Source organism: Leguminivora glycinivorella, chromosome 25, assembly GCF_023078275.1.
Source record: "Leguminivora glycinivorella isolate SPB_JAAS2020 chromosome 25, LegGlyc_1.1, whole genome shotgun sequence".
Classification (NCBI taxonomy): domain Eukaryota; kingdom Metazoa; phylum Arthropoda; class Insecta; order Lepidoptera; family Tortricidae; genus Leguminivora; species Leguminivora glycinivorella.
Window position 1 is genome coordinate 11503035 of NC_062995.1, and position 21148 is coordinate 11524182.

General features: G+C 36.1%; 1 protein-coding gene across 1 annotated transcript; it reads right to left on the reverse strand.

Annotated features, from left to right (window-relative positions):
* Window positions 1–5139: 5139 nt before the first annotated feature.
* Window positions 5140–19856, reverse strand: LOC125239166 (gastrula zinc finger protein XlCGF57.1-like). The gene is made up of 2 exons (XM_048146678.1): window positions 19675–19856; window positions 5140–6727 (listed from the first exon to the last, which is right to left on the reverse strand). The coding sequence occupies exons 1-2, from the start codon at window positions 19748–19750 to the stop codon at window positions 5463–5465; spliced, it is 1341 nt and encodes a 446-aa protein (XP_048002635.1). The 5' UTR covers window positions 19751–19856; the 3' UTR covers window positions 5140–5462.
* Window positions 19857–21148: the final 1292 nt, after the last annotated feature.

A 21148-nucleotide genomic window follows, 5' to 3' on the forward strand; every position in this document is an offset into this window, starting at 1 on the left:
ATAGGGGAAAAGTACTTTCGGGCAAACAAAACTTAGGCCAATTAATAAAATGGGAAGCGTTTTCGGGCTAATAATATTCGACATTATAATTTTCGACTTTTTGATAGGTAACTTAAATAGTAATATAATTGCAATTTATCAATCAAAATGCTAAAAAACAGCCTGTTAGTGTATCTCTCGGCAATGAACCTATTGAAGAATTATGTCAAACAAATTTTCTGGGCATTATTTTGGACGACAACTACGACGAGTGCTCTTTGGCAGATCATATAGATAAGTTACCTTGCAAAGTGTAGTATTCTTGAATAAAACTCTTGAGGAATTCAGACTTGTGTTTATTTTAGTAATATTTAACTTATTAGTATTAACACAATTATTTTATATGGAGCAACGTCCGTCCGTCGCCATGCGAGGTTAGCAAGTGAGAGCTGTCAAAAGTGACAGCCACAGATATGACATAAGAGTGCGTTCATAAACGTCACTCTGCTAAACTAATTTGCCGTTAAATAAGTAAATATACTGGCAGTGTCTTATGTCTTATCCAACCTTGACATTGGCAGAATCATCAAGAATTTGATGGAGGCCATAACACAAAAATTGAATTGAATAAACTCATTTGTATATGCTTTCTGGAGGTTACTGAAAACTTGTAAAGAAGCAGCCCTGCAAGCGTATCTTGGGTATGTTCGCTCCCTACTTAGGTACGCTTTCTTTTTAAGCAGAAAACCTTTCATTCTAGTAGTAGGGGGTAGGACATAGCAAATGATATTCCGCTTTGTGTGGTGGGGCACAGCACAGCGGATATCATCTCGGTCAAATCTAGAGCAGAGCCCAACCTCCGCCTTACAGAAGACCGCACCCAAATAGCACTAAACCCTACTCGTTTTGTGTTCCTGCCGGTAAGTAAGGCTGCCAGAGGTCAACGAGGGTGCGGTGTGCTGATTCCGTCTATTGTCCTTTGAGTCGTCGGCAACCCGAACCCTCCTTGGAACTTGTGCACTCCTTTTTACTGTGTATTTAACACAGCAAAAGGGAATGTACAAGTTCTAAGGAGGGTTCGGGTTACCGACGACTCAAAGGACAATAGACGGAACAAGTTAGTCCCGTAAGTCCTCCCGTCATCAGCACACCGCACCCTCGTTGAGCTCTGGCAGCCTTACTCACCGGCAGGAACACAACACTATGAGTAGGGTCTAGTGCTATTTGGCTGCGGTCTTCTGTAAGGCGGAGGTACTACCCCAGTTGGGCTCTGCTCTAGATTCGAACGAGACAATATCCGCTGTGCTGTGCCCTACCACACAAAGCGGAATATTATTCGCTATGCCCTACCTCCTACTACTGGCATGGAAGAGAATCTCGATAATATTTTTGTAAGAAAAGCATGCATTTACGTTCAGAACAGTGACATTTATTTAGTTATGTTTGTTAAGCATATTGAGTTTTCAAGTCAAAGTTTGTCAAGCTTCGATTTCTTATAATCGGATTCATGAGGAAATGAGGAAACTCCTCAAACCTTAACGTTATACGTATATTCATTTGTGTTGCCATCTAATAATTAAAGCATTAAAAGCAGTTTAAAAAAATACTTACACATTTCTACATAATCCAACATTCGCAAGTAGCTTTCACCAGAACCCGAAAGGCGACGGTTTTTTTTTCTTAAAAATTATTTTGCGCCATAATCAATAAGTCCGTCTTGGAAATTTTTGATGGGCTCTGTGGGCTCTAGCGTCTTTAAAAATAAGCATAGCTGGGCATTAACTCGTTAATCCGTTAATCGTTAATTAACGAAGTTAACATTTCGATTAACGGATTAACTTTTAAGTTAACTTGAAAAAATGTTAACGGACTCGTTAACTTCCGTTAATTTTCTCAGAGTCCGTTAATCGTTAATCTAGTAAGGCACTGGCGCCATCTGCGCTGCGAAAAACACGTTCTGAACGCTACTATAAAAGCCCGAAGTACGGCAAATCCTATGATTTGCCGGTAAATCCTATGATTTGCCGGTAAATCCTAGGTTTTACCGATGTCGATTGCTAAACGTCCGAAATATTACCTAAATAATTGTTAACAAAAAAAAAACCGCCTTCCTTTGGGGTCCTGGTGATAAATACTTTCAAATGTTGGATTATGTTATCAATTCGTATGTATATTTTTTAATGTTTGTTATTCGATATCTCCGTCATTTCTGAACCAATTTTGAAATCTGGATGATTCTGAAGTACTTACAGATGAGAATGATTATCAGAACGGAACTCTAACCAGGGGCGGCTCACTCTTCATCAGCAGTTCCACTGCACGAAATGTCACTGTTCTGGACGTAAGTGCATGCTGTTCTTATAAAAATACCAAAGTCACTATAAGTGTGCCGTTCAGATTTGAGGAGTTCCGTTCTGACCATCATCAGCAATTCCACTGCACCAAATATCACTGTTCTGGACGTAAGTGCATGCTGTTCTTATAAAAATACCAAAGTCACTATAAGTGTGCCGTTCAGATTTGAGGAGTTCCATTCTGACTATCATCAGGAGTTCCACTGCACCAAATGTCACTGTTCCGTACGTAAATGCATGCTGTTCCTTTAAAAACACAAAAATCACCATATGTATGCCTTTCAGATTTGAGGAGTTCCCTCGATTTCTCCAGGATCCCATCATCAGAACTGGGTTCTGAGAAAAATGGGACCAATCTGTATGCATTTACATTCAATCAAAAAAAAATTTTCAAAATCGGTCTAGTAACGACGGAGATATCGAGGAACAAACATAAAAAAAAAAACAAAGACGACTTGATAACCCCTTCCTTTGAGATTTGGAAGGCGGTTAAAAAGTATTCTTCACGTAGATTTGCTTTTACTAACTTTGATTCGGTGAATCCTAAGCTTTACCATGGCGACTGTTGTAGTGATAGGGCAGCAAATTCGAGCCCTATTTACGGCCACATTCGCTTCCCTAGCCTCTACCGCCCGAAGTGCTACAACAGTCCCGTCACCGCCAGCATCTGACACAGCTCTTGGCAGTAGCTCAGGCGATCACTGCCTTCCTCGTGCAGCTTAGAGTTCAATAGGCTAGCTGTGCTTCGGCCTTTTACAGAAATATAATGCGTTATAGTGGATACCTGATGCAACTAAATATTTAAAGAAAAGTTAATTTTTTTCACGTGTTAACGGATTAACGATTAACTTTAACTTACGTTAAATTTGTCGAAATGTATCGCTTTAACGATTAACGAAGTTAACTTTTTTAGTAACGGATTAGCGATTAACGAAGTTAACTATTTGATTAACGGTGCCCAGCTATGAAAATAAGAATATCACAAAAATCAAAACGGTCCGACACAGATAAAAATAATAACAGCCTGACATTGTGATAATAAATCGACCGCAACGCCGGGCCGTGCTCGTTGCCATCACCATCCCCCATGACGAGAATCTCGTGAAAGCCGAGAAGGACAAGTCCGGTAAGTACCTAGACTTCGCTCACGAGATAACCGCCATGAGTGATGTTGATTCGATGATCATTGTCCCGATAGTCGTTTCAGCGACCGGTCTCATAGCGAAGAGTCTCGATCTCGACCAACATCTTAAGAGACTCTCGCTAGGTGGTTGGATCAAGGGCCAGATGCAGAAGGCGGTGATCTTGGACACGGCGCGGATAGTCCGACGGTTCCTCTCTCTGCAGCCCTAACCACCGGCAGCTTGGGCCCTGCCCCGCTGCTGGCGGCACCTTAGCTGTAAAAAAGCTAACTTAAGAAGGAAAATAAATAAAGGGAATATTTTAATAATCTGTGTTGAAAAAACTCTGAACGATTATGATACTCATGCTATGGATAGTGGGTTCCAAGTTGATGTTATATACACTGACTATGCGACCTATGCGTACAGTCAATTAAACCGGCTAGATTTGAATCCCTCTAAGTGTTTTGCAAAGACCTTCTCGCGCCAACGTATTTTAATCGCTACTACTTGTGCCTTGAAGGGCCAAACTCTTAAGAAAGTACAATATATTAATAAAGACTGTCCACGATCAAAAGTGGCCAATGTGGCCATACATAACATTAGAGATGGGCCGAATACGAATATTCGGCCGAACATTCGGTTCAGCTCTTACCGAACCGAACATTCGGTCGAATATTCGGTTACGCCATATTTAGAAGGCATATAAATAAATTAAATAAATAAATAAATATTATAGGACATTTTTACACAGATTGACTGAGGCCCACGGTAAGCTCAAGAAGGCTTGTGTTGTGGGCATATGTTAAGATTAAAACTATTAAATGATTGATAATGGCTACCAGTGGCGAGGCGTCGATACAACTCGATCCCCTACGGGTTCCCTAAAATTCTCCAGTATATCTGTAGAAGTTCATACCTAACAGATCGAGAAAACCCCTCCGGCTTTATCAACGAAAATTTTCACGCCACGCCACTGATGGTTAATACGTATGTTACTAGAACTACATATGCTCTTATGAATTAGTAGGTAGATAACTAAAACTTAGTTAAAACAACTCTGAACTCTTCTCAACTCTTAAACAATGGTTTTTTCAACTTTTTTACTAAACAATTGTATTTATATTTTGACGCATAGGTAATTATCTCTTTTTGGTAGTTCCTTAGAAAGCTACTAAAATAAGAGCTTAATATTATTCAATGGAATACGTAAGATCTGCATAAGTTATTTACTTTGTTTATTCGGTAAATATTTGGCAAAGCAACCGAATTATTCGGCCGAATACGAACATTAAAAATCTTGCCGAATATGCCGAATACCGAATGTTTACCGAATATTCGGCCCATCTCTACATAACATGGTAAATCTTTTGATACAATGAGAATTTATAAGCAGCATTTTTTCAAATAGTTTGTAGATATCAAACTATATAATAAAAATACAAACAAATTACATATAACTTTAGGTGGGTATCTCATGGTACCAATATTTTTTTGTACAGTGTCTTCTTGCAGTCTTTCCCAGACCAAGTCGGGGTCTGATGATGGGATCCTGGAGAAATCGAGGGAACTCTTCAAATGTTATAGGCACATGTAATGTTTTTAGTGTATTTTTCAAAGGTACACCAGTATTGACGCCTGATGGTAATAATTTTATGTGGCTGAGCTGATGATGGAAGGTCAACTCCTCAATGGTTAGGAGTTAAAGGATAATTCTTTCACTACTGTACATATATTCGGACTGATACATATAATATATTGATATTATATGTATCAGTCCGAACAGACCGAGTGTGGAGTCGGAGCCAGCCTGCGTATGGTTGGGTGGGGCAAACAGGCGACAAACAGGTCTGGTACCGACTACAAAAATAATTGATTTCTTTATAATTTGGATGTTTAGATTATTGCAATCCGATAAGAAATCTGAATTCAAAGGTTTATTATTTTTTGCTTTTTAGTTTCTTCATGTTTTGTAACGCGCTTATTTTTGAAGTTGTAGTCGCAGTGGCTACAAAGGCTCCTCGTTAGTGTGAGTCCTCAGGTGATTCTTTAACTGTGCTTTTCGTCTAAATTTGTAGTCACATTGGCTACAGCTAAAAGGCCTCTCGTCAGTGTGAATCATTAGATGAGCCTTTAATTCAACTTTTCGTCTACACTTGTAGCTACAGTGGCTACAATTAAAAGGCTTCTCGTCAGTGTGAAACATCAGGTGACGCTTTAATTGTGCTTTGATTCTACACTTGTAGTCACAGTGGCTACAACTTAAAGGCTTCTCGCCAGTGTGAGTCATCAGGTGCCTTTGTAAATCTGCTTTTCGTCTACACTTGTAGTCACAGTGGCTACAACTAACCCGCTTTTCGTCTGTGTGAATCAAGAGATGCCTCCGTAAATGTGATTTTGCTTTAAACTTGTAGTCACACTGACTACAACCGAAAGGCTTCTCGTCCGTGTGAGTCATCAGGTGGGCCTGTAAATTTGCTTTTCGTCTACACTTGTAGTCACAGTGGCTACAACTAAATCGCTTTTCGTCTGTATGAGACAAGAGATGCCTCTGTAAATGTGATTTTGTTTTAGACTTGTAGTCACACTGCCTACAACCGAAAGGCTTCTCGTCTGTGTGAGTCATCAGGTGACACTGTAAAATTGCTTTTCGTCTACACTTGTAGTCACAGTGACTACAACTAAAAGGCTTTTCGTTTGTGTGAGCCATCAGGTGCTTCTGTAAATCTCTTTTTGTTTTACTCTTGTAGTCACAGTGGCTGCAACTAAATCGTTTCTCGTCAGTGTGAGTCTTCAGGTGAGATCGTAAATTATATTTTCGTTTACACTTGTAGTCACATTGACTACACCAGAAAAGTTTATCGTCTGTCAGATGATTGTGTAAACCATCGTGTCGTTTTATAATATAATCTCCTGCTGTTGAATCGTGTAAAGGTGAGTGAATGTGTACGTGTTTCTTTAAAACCGACTTGTCCCAGAACAGTTGGTCACAATGGTGACATTGATAAACCGTGGCGATGGCACTGGGTGTGTGTGCGGGCTCGGCGGACACGAGAGCGGACGCTGCGACACGATTATATAGCGCGGCCGGGGCGGCTACGGGGCGGTGCGGGCGCTCCGGCCCCAGCACGAGCTCGTCCTTCACCTCGTGCTCGATGTACAAGTCGGCCAGCATGGCTCCCTCGCTCACGCCGCACCCGGCCGTGCTGTCCGACCACTCCTCCTTCACGCGCTCCTCTTCATCCAGGAATACAGGTTCTTCCTTCACAGGGGCTAAAACAAACGCTTATAATTACAATTGGATCAAGTTACGTATCTATGCCTGCGTCAGCTTCAAGTCAGTGACTGGCAAGAAGCTGCGCAGAATCGAGACAGGTGGCGATCTCTCGTTTCGGAGGCCAGGATTCACTTTAGATCATTGGGCCACAATAATTAGTTAATGTTGAGGCTTACGCCATAACACACATACATTTAAACAAATTACAACCTATTTTTATTACATACATACAATCACGCCCGTATTCCATGAAGGGGTAGGCAGAGCACATCAAACTACTTAAGTTTCAGTGCCACTCTTGGCAAATAAGGGGTTAAAAGAAAACGAAACTGTGGCATTGCAGTGACAGGTTGCCAGCCTCTCGCCTACGCCACAATTTAACCCATATCCCACAGTCGCCTATTTTTATTGATTTCCGATAACTTTTAAGGGTAAAATAAAATATTTTATGCAGTGCACGAAATAAAGCACCACAAAATTAGAAGAAATATATGGACAGTAGTTATGTTTAAAGATGAAACATATAAAGTAAAGAATTGACCGTGACGTTACCCCTCAGTCACAGTATAGAACTAGTAATAAAGCTAGGAACATACTACGCGGACGTCCGCCGACGCGCGACCGAGACCGATCAGTGTGCACGGTCGACGGGACGTTCCTTCGGCTGACCAAAACATCCAGCGAGCCAGATTTCGATCGGACGTCCATGCGTTCAAGGCCACGTCTACGACCGTCGGCCGGTAGTTCGCACGGTTAAGTGTATATTTATTGTCCAGATCAGCGAGACGACGGACGTCCTAGCTTCAATCTTCTAACAAACGTACGCCGCGCGGGGTGCACACAAGCGCGTCGTGTACGTAAGCAAGCAACACATGCAAGCGGATTTGGATAAACGTGGATAAGAATAATATGCAAAATGATATTTTTGTGTTTTCTAACTGATATAATGTGCTATTATTATACTAATACTTATAGTTAATAGTATTATATATAGTATTATTGTTATTGTGAAGGTTGAATATGCAATCGACTCATGCTTGACCAATTTTAAGTTTGGAACCTCAGTTGTCTATGTGCAGACTTTTGAGTTTTCAAACGACACTCTTTTGACAGGACTCATGATGTAAACATGTTTGTGTAAATATATATTAATAAATTATAAATAAATAACGTTCGGATAAACCAAAGTGCCTTCCTATTGTTCCAAGGACCTCCTGTGGGAATTACCACAGGTTATGGCCCATACGCAACGTTAAGGATCATTTATTTAAAGCTAGGAAGTGTTTGCAATTTTTCAGCATTATTTAGTCAGCTTTCGTACGGCGAGAATAACGTTAGCAACCACAGTTGTTGACAACATAACCTTAGCAACGGGAGTAACTTCATAGTTAAAGAAAAACCGTAAGTAAATTACATCATGGACAGCAAGGACAACATAAAGACTTTGAAATTAAATACGAATTATTCTAATTGGAGAAAACTAGCTAAATTATTTCTGGATGCAAAAGGAATTGGAGCTGATGATAAAGGTAAAGACGCAAAAGCTAAATACTATATTTTAAATTCAATAGATGAAAATATTTTACATTATGTGATTAATTGCTCAACCACAAAGGATATTTTTGAAAAATTAGATATTGTCTTCAATTACAAAATGGAAAAAGACAGTCACCTCAGAGTTATAGAATTTTATAACTACAAATTTACTGGAGATATACTTCAAGATATTAGCAAATTGCAAAATATGTGTTTTGAACTAGAATCTACCGCAAATAAAATAAATGATGACATGCTTATACAAAAGATTTTGACCATTTTACCTTCAACATTAAATTACTTCAGGACTGTATGGGAGGTAACTCCGAAGTCTGACCAAACCATTCATATTTTGATCGAACGAATTCAAAAAGAACTTAAGCTTGTTGAAAATAATTATTCAATAGTAGTCAATTCAGATATAAATCACCAAACAGAGGAAGCAATGAAAAGCAATGAAAGAATTTGTTTTAATTGTAACCAACGAGGGCATATTGCGAGATTCTGTAATAATAAAAAATGCACAATATGCAATAAAAGTGGCCACACTTCCAGTGAATGTTTTTCTACAAAGGTATGTAGGAAATGTAACAGAAAGGGACACATTGAAAAATTTTGTCGCACTTTTAGTCTGGTGAGTGAACAACTGAAGCATACAACTAGTATTAGAGCCATTATTGATTCGGGTGCATCCTCTCACATGTTCTATAATAATGATGTCATTAACTCCACAGAAAATGTAAATGTAGAAATAAGATGTGCTAATGCAGAGAACCTCGTCGCACAAGCCATAGGTACAGTAAAAACAAATGGTTTTGAACTGGAAGATGTACTACATGTTCCTGCAATTTCTAGAAACCTGATATCTGTAAGTTCAATCACTGATCATGCAGCTTCTGTACTCTTCGTTGGAAACAAGGTAACTGTAAAGAAATATAATCGCATTATTCTTACGGGATATAAAACTAGAAACGGTCTTTATGAAACAGAATTTTCTGCTAACACTGTTCGCGAGGTTTTGCTTTCTGAGAACGCCGATATTTGGCATCGTCGGCTAGGTCACGTATCGGATGTGCCGCGTCTAGCTAAACTGGTGAACGGTATCAAAATTGGGGGGAACATAAAGAAAACTTTTGTGAAATATGCATTAAAGCAAAAATGACTAGAAAACCTTTCAAAAATAATAGAATTAAAGCAAAATTTCCTTTAGAAATTATCCATACGGACATTTGCGGTCCGATAGAAATTCCCACTTGGGATAATAAAAAATATTTTATTACTTTTTTGGATGACTTTACACATTTTTGTGTTGTCTACTTAATTACTTTTAAAAGTGAAGCCTTTGATAAAATAAAACAGTTTGTGACTTTAGCGGAAAACCATTTCAATACAAAAGTTAGGAAAATCAGATGCGACAACGGAAAAGAATACTCGAACAATAACCTAATGTCTTGGTGCAGCTCTAAGGGCATAATTATGGATCTAACAATACCCTACACTCCTCAATTAAATAGAAAAGCAGAGCGATTGAATAGAACCTTGTTAGAACGAACGAGAGCATTAATATTCGATGGTCGAGTTCCAAATTATCTATGGGGTGAAGCTCTTATAACTGCAAGTTTCTTAATCAATAGAAGTCCTACCGAAGGCAAAGACAAAACTCCAGCAGAGATGTGGTTTGGCATCAAACCTGATGTATCACATGTAAGACGTTTTGGTTCAACAACTTATTATAAAATAAACTCTGGTGTACGAAAGCTAGATGTCAGATGCAAAAAGGGAATCCTGATTGGCTATATCAGGAATGGTTACAAAATATGGGTGGATGAAACAAAAACAATTGTAAGAGCGAGGGATGTAAGAATAAATGAAGATGAGCAAGGTATATATACAAATGAAGAAAATGATGAAAGTATTAGAGGTCTTTGGACAATCGACGAAGAAACTGAAGAGACAGTTAGAGAAGGCACAACACAAAATGAAGATCAAATAAACAGGCAGGAAGAAAATCAGGTCAGAAGAGTCAACAGTAATGAAGGTCGAGAAGGAGATACATTAAGAAGAATTGAAACAAGTAGCAATGGAGAGGAGGGTCGAGAAGGAGGTACATCAAGAAGAGTTGGAGGAAGTAGTAATATAGAGAAGAGTCGAGAAGGTGATATGTTAAAAATAAAAGTAAGAAGTAGAAATGCAGAGAATGTTCGAGGTGTTATTCATTTAAGAAGATTAGGAAGCGAAACAAGTGAAGATGAAACAAAAGATGAAACAAAAGAAGATGAAACAAAAGAAGATGAAACAAAAGAAGATGAAACAAAAGAAGATGAAACAAAAGAAGGTGAAACAAAAGAAGATGAAACAAATGAAAGCGAAACAAATGAAGGCGAAATAAATGATGGCGAAATAAATGAAGGCGAAACAAATGAAGATAAAACAAAAGACAATGAAACAAATGAAATAGAAACAATTGAAGAAGAAGAAAATAATGAAGTATTTTATGATGGGAATGAAGAATTTTTTGATAATGAAGAAGTTGAAAATCGAGTTGGAAGTATTGAAAATCAAAATATTGATAGTGATGTTAATCAAAATAGAAGAGTTCAACCTGCTAGAGACCGCAGATTACCTGATAGATATAAAGATTATTTAATGAATTATGATACTGAAGCTTCAATGTTAACTTACGAGGAGGCAATAGAATCAAAAGAAAAGGATAAATGGAAAAAGGCAGTAAAAGAAGAAATTAAATCACTTGAAGAAAATAAGACGTGGTCATTTGTGGATGAACAGGAAGCAAAAGGAAGAAAATTAGTTACTAGCAAGTGGATTTTTACAGTAAAGTCTGATGGCAGATATAAAGCCAGACTAGTTGCAAGAGGCTTTCAACAAAAGTATAAAATAGATTATGACGAGACGTACAGTCCGGTAGTTAATAGTACGTCTTTAAGAATCTTACTGTCTATTGCAGCGGCAAAAGGGTTAAAAATAAAACAGTTTGATGTGAAGACAGCCTTTTTACATGGAGACTTGAAAGAATGTATATACATGAAGGTACCCAAAGGCTATAGCAACAAAGAAGGCAAAGTATGCAAACTAAACAAGAGCTTATACGGTCTGAAACAAGCTCCACTAATGTGGAATATTAAGTTTACAGAGTTCTTAATAAAGATGGGGTTCAAGCAGATGAAACTTGATCAATGCATTTTTGTTATGGAGGGTGAAAGGAAGATTATTCTTGCGGTATATGTCGATGATGGATTAGTTCTTGGAGAGAAAGAAGAAGATCTAGTGTACATAATAGAAAGAATTAGAAAGGCTTTTGAACTAAGAGTCTTAGATGAAGTCACCAATTACATTGGTTTGGACATTAAGCAAGATGAAAATGGGATTAAAATTTTTCAGAAAACATACAGTGAGAAAATCATTAAGAAATTTAACCTAAACAATGCCAAAGAATGTAAATGTCCAACAATTCTGATAGAACAGCATCCGTCAGTAAAGGTTGATACTAAGTCTCATGAGCTTTACCGAGAGATGATAGGGTCATTGTTATATCTTTCGAATAAAACGCGACCAGACATTAGTTTTCAAGTGGGTTATTGTTCGAGGCATCAAAATTCTCCAAATTTAAATGATTTGAATAATGCTAAGACAATTTTGCGATTTCTGAAAGGCTCAACAGAAAAAGGGATTCACTTTAATAAAGATGATAAAGTACTCAGGGGTTATTATATTTGTATTTTGTCCTGGATATAATAACATTGTAGTTATCCCGCGCCAGCGCTACAAACCTCGCGAATCGTTTATAGATGCCAAAAAGAAAAGAATTGACACGAACTGTCACCCTGACGTTCCATATTTTCGCGCGCGCTCCACGCGGATGGATGCAAACTAATAGCTTTCTAGTTTTTATTAAGTTTTTCGTAGTTTTAATAAATACAATTATGTTTAAAACGGTATTATTCAGTGCAAAATACGGTGCAGCATGTGTGTGGTGTACGGTGTTTACATGGCAACCGAAATGTAATAAATATTGGAATGAGAGTGATGAACGTAAGTTACAACATTTGTCAATTGGATTTTTAACTAGAGCATTCCTTAGTTATGAATTATGAACTTATCAAATTCACTAAAAGTGTTCCCGTGGGGAAACATAGAGGTATAATATATTAAATAGTACCTATATTTAACCTCACATTCTAACCTCTACGGAGATTTGGTAAGGTTGTTTTTTATACATTCATCGTCAATTGTCGTTGGACAAATATAATAAAGGAGTTCTGTATATGCATCTGACATCACAATTCGCGTGCGGATTGTGCTTCATTCGTGGAATGAAGATATTTGGATCCCAATAAAATTCTTATTGTAACTTTAGCCCGTGGGGCAAACAGATATGCTAAATATTCAATAATGAATTCTCATCCGTGGGATGAATGTGTTAAGACATGCTAATGCCTGTGAGGCTAATGCCTGTGAGGCTAATGCCTGTGAGGCTACTGAATGTGTTAGGCATGCTACTGCTGTGCCTACCAAATATTCAACAATGCTGCAAGAGTACTATTGGCGACTGTTAACTGATCATTTGTAATCCTTATTACAAGGGCATAAAGTCTACCGATGAGTAGTTAAGAATGTTCCTGTTAGCCCGTGGGGCTAGCAAATGTAAACTCTCATTCACGGGATAAATGTTTTAGCAAGTGTAGCCTTTCCCGTTCGGCAACCAAGTGTGCCAACTTTTCAATAATGAAATCTAATAATAAGGAACAAGAAATGCTCCTCATCCGTGGGATGACTGACAGTTATGGTATAGTTATACCTAACGAATTTCTTATAGCCAGTGATGTTTAATTGCACAATCTGATCAAGATTTTGTCCTCAGGCAAGCATGCTACATTAAACATTATTGTATTCTAATTAAGTACATACTCATATACTTACTGTTTACATATAAAACAGTATTCTAGTTGCAATTAAAATGGTCTCTGCAGTAAGGTCTATGTTGAACATCTATAATCTATGTATAGATTGGGCTCAGTTAAGTCAGAAAATTATTTACTATAAGTATAGGTAATTTTTATAACTCCTCTACAACCAAAATTTCGTTTCGTAATACAATAAAATGAATAAAATACTGCCGTAAAAAGGTAATTTCTGGAAAATTCTGTTCTAGTTCATATCATATTACAATGATGATTATTTATATTTATCCCTTTGTACAATTTGACAAATTGATATATATTTATATGAGGACATACACTGTTAGTGTTATGTCATAAGGTAAAATAAATTCTCTAAGTGCTGCAAAATCATTTTGGCACCCTCATAAAGAGTATAAATGTCACAATCATAACTTAACCTCATAATATGCTTAGGAGCTGCTCGCTCCATATATTTTAACTTTAACATAAGTATATGTATCATGATGCATATTTAAATGACAATTTTTGATAAAAATTGTTAGAATGGATGACTCAGTTGACCATTGGAATTTTATGATCTTATAGCTCAACTGGCTTTGGTGAAGTTAATGAAATGTTACTAATTTATTTATTTTTACTTCAAAAAAAAAAAAAAAAAAAAAAAAGTGTCAATAAAATGTGATTAAAACTTTATTATTGTTTTCAAATTTTGAATTATTATTCAATATGTTGTTTTAAGTATAAAAGGATAGGTAAAGAAGGTACACTGGAATTGGGATCAACCAGAATCAGTCATTGGAATAAGCATACAAAAATTGGTTAAGTGAGATGTTCATATTAATACAAAATTATATTTAATTATTATAAAAATACCTAGCAATCCCAAGGCTTCAAACTCTCATTTAAATGTTAGACTTGTATGTCTTCATATGGCAAGGGTACAATCTACCCTGCAATGGTTTAGAGCCCTATCACAATGTTTTTTAGCTATCATAGGGTGCGATTCAGCACAAGCTCATGCCAATAGTGACCATTTTGTATTCAGCTGTCATATAAAGTTAGAAATGGGTCAATGGATCAAGTAAAGTATGTAGGTTGATAATTAGAAAGATTTAGCTAAGTCCACTCTATTGAGTTGGTATGAAATAGTTATATATATTGAGATCTTGGTTCAAACACAGACTTGTTTTCCAAATATAGCAGAAATCATTAGATTTTAATTATTAGAGTCTTAACTATCCTGAGGTCTTTGAATAAATAGCACTGTAACTGGTATGTACTTCAAAATTTATTTTAGAAACTACTCCATACCATACCGACTTTAAACGGTTGGGGGATAAAGTTGATATGATGATAAGATAACACCCACTGCACGTGGATTATCACAAAATAGCATTGTCGGGCGAGATCAGTTCTTGGGTGGGTGACCAGTGACCACCCAATTATCTATAGTAGACCAGGAAAGAGGATTTGATTTTGTTAATACCTATAAATGTTTTTGTCATAATGAGCAATATATTGTTATATACTACTTTCATTTATTGATTACTTCAATCAATTTAATTATCTTATTATTATATCTCAATAATAATTTAATTTTAGACCTAATAAGATCCATAAGGGATCATTTTGTTTATCTAATTAAGATACTTTTCTATTAGTCATCGATTAAAGGTCCAACCTAAGCTTATTAGTCTGTTCAAGTAGAACATATTTACAGACATGACAATATATTGGAAACAGAAGGGATTGTATACAGTTGTAATTATTAAATTTAATGAGAATTGTTATTTGCTGTTTTCCACAATATCTGTATAGGATTTGCTAATCTCAAGGAGCTTATGCACATTTTGTTGTCTAATTATGATCTTTATTAATCTTACTGCAGACATAAGCATAAAACATCAACATAAGAGTGTGGTTAAAGTTATCACAGCCCCTAAATAATTACATTATATGTTCTATATATAATGCTGTCCTGCTAGTGATTACCACCTCGTTTAGTATTGTGTTATAAATTTCTTTTTTGTGAGAAATACTAGAACAAATAAGTAAAATAGTGATTAATACCTAAAACGTCATATTTTTAAATATACCTATATATATAAACATTACATAAATTATTAAAATACAACACAATGGAATTAGGTTTAGCTAGGGTAGCAAGCTAGCAAGTTAATTGATTAATTGGGAAGTAACGGACTAACTACTTGGTATAGTTTGTAAGTAAGGGACTATTTTGCTTGGTTAAGTGATTAATTGACGACTTTTAAATAATGCTTTTTAAAACCAAACAGAGGCTATCTGGTCTAAATACTCAAGTCAACGTATAGCGACAAAGGTTTTAAATAGAGGTTTAGGTAATGGACTTTCAGCTCCAAACATGCCTCAGGATGCACCAGGACTGGGAAAATATTTTTGCTCCCATCTTAGAATATTAATATTATATACAATCAACGATTAGTACCTGCATACAGCAGATACAAGGTCAGTCTACTTATTGACAATTAAATCAAGACTTTGAAACTTATAGTCTCGAATTATTATTATATGTCCTATAATATTTATTTATTTATTCATATATATGGCTAGTAGGTATAGGTAGGTAGGTAGGGTAAAATAAGTTTATCGAGGACAGTGATATCCTCTGAAGTTTATATATATGTAAAGAGTAATAATAAAACCTTTCATATTCTTAGGTCAATGGGTGATACCCAGAGGCTATGTTTGTATGGAATATAAATACACAAGGTATAACTATGACTTCATATATATCATTTATGTCGAACATATTAAATAATTGACAAGGGTAACAAGCACACAATGCCCGTGTTTTCTTTTTATGTATGTTTTATAGACTATTTAATACTAAATGATTAGGTATTAATTTATCTCTATTATGTCTTTTCATTTTACAAATTATAATTATCATGTCTCACATTAAACACCTAAGGTAAAAGTCATGAAGACACTGCTTAACAGTGAATAAAAGGTTTGGTAACGCATGGGATGCTTCAGATAACTGGAATTTACCAATATATTATATTAGATATCAATATTTGTTATACAGGTTAAGATATTTAACTCAGTAGATGGGTTGCACACACAGGTTGCTCCTAGTAAGGACCTATTACAATAGCAGGATAGACCCTGCAGACTGTTTTCCTCGAGTCAATTCTACCTGAAATATTTCACATAGCAAGTAATGCTATTGCTTTTTAGTTTACTTTCGATACAATTTGATCCATGATATATGTATATTATTATATACAACCATAATGCCTGTCAGGAATACAAGATTGTAGGCTTTTTGAGTGGATTTCTGAGATAAATTGTTTTGTAAATTATTTCATTACCTCTAAACATCTACAATGTTATTATATCCAGGACAAAATACAAATATAATGACAAGATTAAACGAACTTACCTGAAGTGAAGTTCAATCTTGATTATATGAAGTATTTTGTCCTGATAGGGATAGTCCCACCCTCCTCGAGTAACCATGAGTCCATGGTCACTTCCCATTTAGTGCGTGATTACTCTAAACTATATGAAACGTCAGGGTGACAGTTCGTGTCAATTCTTTTCTTTTTGGCATCTATAAACGATTCGCGAGGTTTGTAGCGCTGGCGCGGGATAACTACAATGTTATTATATCCAGGACAAAATACTTCATATAATCAAGATTGAACTTCACTTCAGGTAAGTTCGTTTAATCTTGTCATTGTGATTCGGATTTCGCGGGAGATCCAGACACTAGGCGCAGCACTTCTGGTTTTGTGATTTGGCTGAATGGTGGACCAGTGGCATGGAGCTCAAGAAAACAATCAGTAGTCGCACTGAGCAGCACAGAAGCAGAATTCATAGCAGCAGCAGAATGTTGTAAAGAACTACTATTTATAAGGGATCTGATTTTTGAGATAACCAAGGAAAAACTAGAAGTTGAGATGAGAGTAGATAATCAATCTGCAATTTGGCTTATGAAAAAAGGAATCATGGGGAGAAGAAGCAAACACATAGACGTAAAATACTATTACCTAAAAGAGAAAATTGACGAAAATCAGATTACAGTTAAATACTGTCCGACGGGATCACAGCTGGCTGATATACTAACTAAAAGTTTACCGGCTGTAAAGTTTGAAAAATGTCAACGAAGATTAGTGTTTTAGTGATATTGTGGCTAAAATGAGTCATTGAGTGTAGTATAAGTGCGGGCTAAAGTGAACGTTAATTATTTTTTCGGCTCATGTCGGGGTTTGTTTATAATTATCGTAGTATGTAAGTTTTTATAGGGTGTGTAAAAATAATACAGGAATGTGTATTGAAAGAAAACTTGAGGATTCTGGAAACATGGAATAAAGTTAGAATTAAGGGGTGCTTAATAATGATTCACTTAAGGGGGTGTAAGTGTACTAATGGTAAGTGAATCAATATAAAAGCAACCAACAAACGAACTTGAAAAAAGAGTAAAACCACACATTCATTTAGTCATTATTTACACAGTGTTCTGAAGTTATCCTTAAGTATTTTTTCTAAATTTTATTTATTCCAAATATTATTATAATTTTTAGTATTTTAGTATTTGTTTAGAGAAGGGAAGGATACGTAAATTTTATAATCGAATATATATTTGGCAATTAGTAATGATGTATCGAGCGGTGGTGAATAAAGATAAGTATGAGTCGAGAGGTGGAATAAATAAGGGAGATAGATGTAGTTAATTTATATATTAGTAGTGATGTATCGAGTGGGAGAATAAAGATAAATATAAAGCGAGAAGTAGAATAATTAACTGTTTATTTATATATTTGTAGCGATGTATCGAGTGGGAGAATAAAGAATAATATGAGGCGAGAAGCTGAATAATTAACTACTTATTTATATATTAGTAGTGATGTGTCGATTAGTGGGAGTTTATATTATATGAGAGTACATGTAGATATGTACTAATTAATATTTGATGATAATGTTTTTTGAAACCTTTTGTTTTTTGGCAAACTAATGTGATGAAAGTTTTTGAAATATTGTTCTGGAAATGAGATTGTGGCCTTTTAAATAAAAGTTGTAAAGTATTAGATAAAAGTTGTAAAGTATGTACTAACGCTTCAAGCAGAGTCGATTGAGGGGGTGTGTTATTGTGAAGGTTGAATATGCAATCGACTCATGCTTGACCAATTTTAAGTTTGGAACCTCAGTTGTCTATGTGCAGACTTTTGAGTTTTCAAACGACACTCTTTTGACAGGACTCATGATGTAAACATGTTTGTGTAAATATATATTAATAAATTATAAATAAATAACGTTCGGATAAACCAAAGTGCCTTCCTATTGTTCCAAGGACCTCCTGTGGGAATTACCACAATTATTAGTTAGTAGTATATAAGAATAAAGTCCATTTTAAAACAAAGTTATGACAACACTTATTAGAAACTCAGAAAAGAAGTTCTTAAAATGTAACCCCATCTCACCAGGCTCACCATTTGTCCTTTATATTTCCACATCATGACCATAATTCTGTTACCGATAACTAATTATTGTTTATTGTAATATCATACCTATTCTGCTCACTTACCTACTTTACCGTATTAAACATGGTGTATAATAAATAATATAAAAGATTTAAGCAAACATAGAAAGGCATCATCCTTTCATCTGTTGACCACAAACACTGGAATGTATTAGAAATCTTTTTTGTACATTCTGTGTGTATTGTAGAGAAGTGTATAAGAGAATGGAAGCGTTTGAAATGTGGTGCTGGAGACGAATGGAGGGAATTAGTTGGAGAGATAAGATTACGAATCAGGAGGTGTTACGAAGAGTAAATGAAAGACGAGCCATCCTGAAAACGATTGAAAATAGACGCGGAAAATAGAGCGGACATTTGATGCGACACAACCACTTTTTTATTACTATTCTGGAGGGACGGATTCGACATAAGAGAGGTCGAGGAAAGCCCAGACGCAGCTACATGGACCAAATAAAAGAAAAAGTAGGGGCCGTGTCATATCAAAGAGTCAAAGAGCTGGCACAGGAGAGGAAAAGCTGCAAAATACTCCACCGATAAGAGATTAACTCTTAAGTTTATGATGATATGATGTGTACATTTAGATACTAGCCTTCTGTTATTCTTTTTTGCACCACCCGTAAATTTTATTCCGATCGCCACTCGACTATCTGAAGGTTGTCTGTAAGAGACCGCTGTTTTAGCGATAAGACCGCCTGTTGTTACCTACCACGTTGTATCTGTTCTGAATTATGTTTCTTTTTCTTCTGTAGTGTGCAATAAAGTATTTTATTATTATTATTATGTGTGTATTGTGGCAAACTAATAAACGGATGTTTATCTGGCACGCAGTAGTTTTCCAGGAAACTTAACGCGCGCTACTATGATAAATATTAATAACATGCATCAACAGATTACACAAGTATTGTGACTATTGTGAGTAGTGATACCGGAGTAGATCGCGGTTAGTATTGTATGAGCTTACCCATTTCCCACTGGTCTGTCTCGGGCTCCAGCTTCACGCGCGCCGGCGACATGCTGCCGGACTCGGCACTCATCATCTCTCACTCTCAAAAGTTATACTATTGTGCTAAAAGCGTCTTACTCAAAAATCAAGATGTTTACATGTGCTCCTATGCCTCCTATTGAAACAAACACGAAAACGCAAATAAAGATGTGAACTTGTGAAGAGACACTGACACTAGTGACTAGGGTTGCCAACTTTTTTTTAGGGAAATATAGTATTTTAGAAAATTCCATCTAAAAAATATAGTACACCGAAATAAAATATAGTACGGTACACATAATCGATAACCAAGTCGTAGAGATCGTTCTTTCTGTCCACTCTAAGGGGCTCCATTCGGTTTTCATCGATTTTTGACAAGTTTTGTGTGGCATTGGTTCTCTTATTTAAGTATCGTCGAAAGTTGTATGGCCGAATATCACTTCCCAACTCACGTTTCGCGCAATTTTAGGGCCCGCGCACACGGGCAACTGTTGCCGGCGACTTTTTTGTCGCGACCATGGCTTAGTATGAAAGTGCGCACACGAGGCGACGCAACTTTTCATACAAATACGAAAGTCGCCGAGCAACTGTTGCCTCCGTGTGCGCGGGGCCTTATTCCGCCGAATGTTCATTTCCCAACTTATTGTTTTATTTGCCAAGCTCACATTTACCAACTTAACATTTGACCTTTTTTAAAAAAGCAAACTTTCATGTTGTCGAATGTTTTACTTAGCGTAATATATAACTAGTTTATCTATTGTATGTAATGTACCAAATGTTTTATTGAACACCAACAATATATATGGCGTATTTGGAAAAATATGCAATATTGAGTCTTCTATCACTTTCTAAATGTATTGAGTAGTATTGACAGGTGTGCAATTTTTACTTACGTACCTATTAATATTCTTTTAATTTCAATTGTTACCTACTTACTTTTTTTACAAGACCCATATTTTAAAAAAATACCCATATTATAAGTACTTATAATTTTTATGAAATTTGACATTGTTTTAAAAACATTTTTTCTTCAATGAAATCTAGACTTTTATAAAAATGCAAAAGCGATTTTAATTTTAAACTAATTAAGGCAAAAATTTTGACCAAAGAACCAGTTTCGGTCCTAAAATAGTTCAACTTTGATGCTAAATATCACAGAATCAATGAGCTGTGAAGTATTAGAAGTAATTATGGGATGCTAGTTTGTTTAAAGACGATTCTGTTAATATGATATGCTTCAGAAACTATCGTAATATTCATAATAGTAATGGATTCAAATCGAAGCTCAGCGGAGTAGAGAATCCCCTTAAGAAATGTCGTTATTTAAGATTTCATGGAAAAAAATACAAATGTTTGCAAACAACGGTGGCTTTATACGTAACTGCAATATTTGCAGGACAGAACGAAGTAATGAAATTTACAGTGAAGGTTAAATATGAATAAAAGCGCGAGT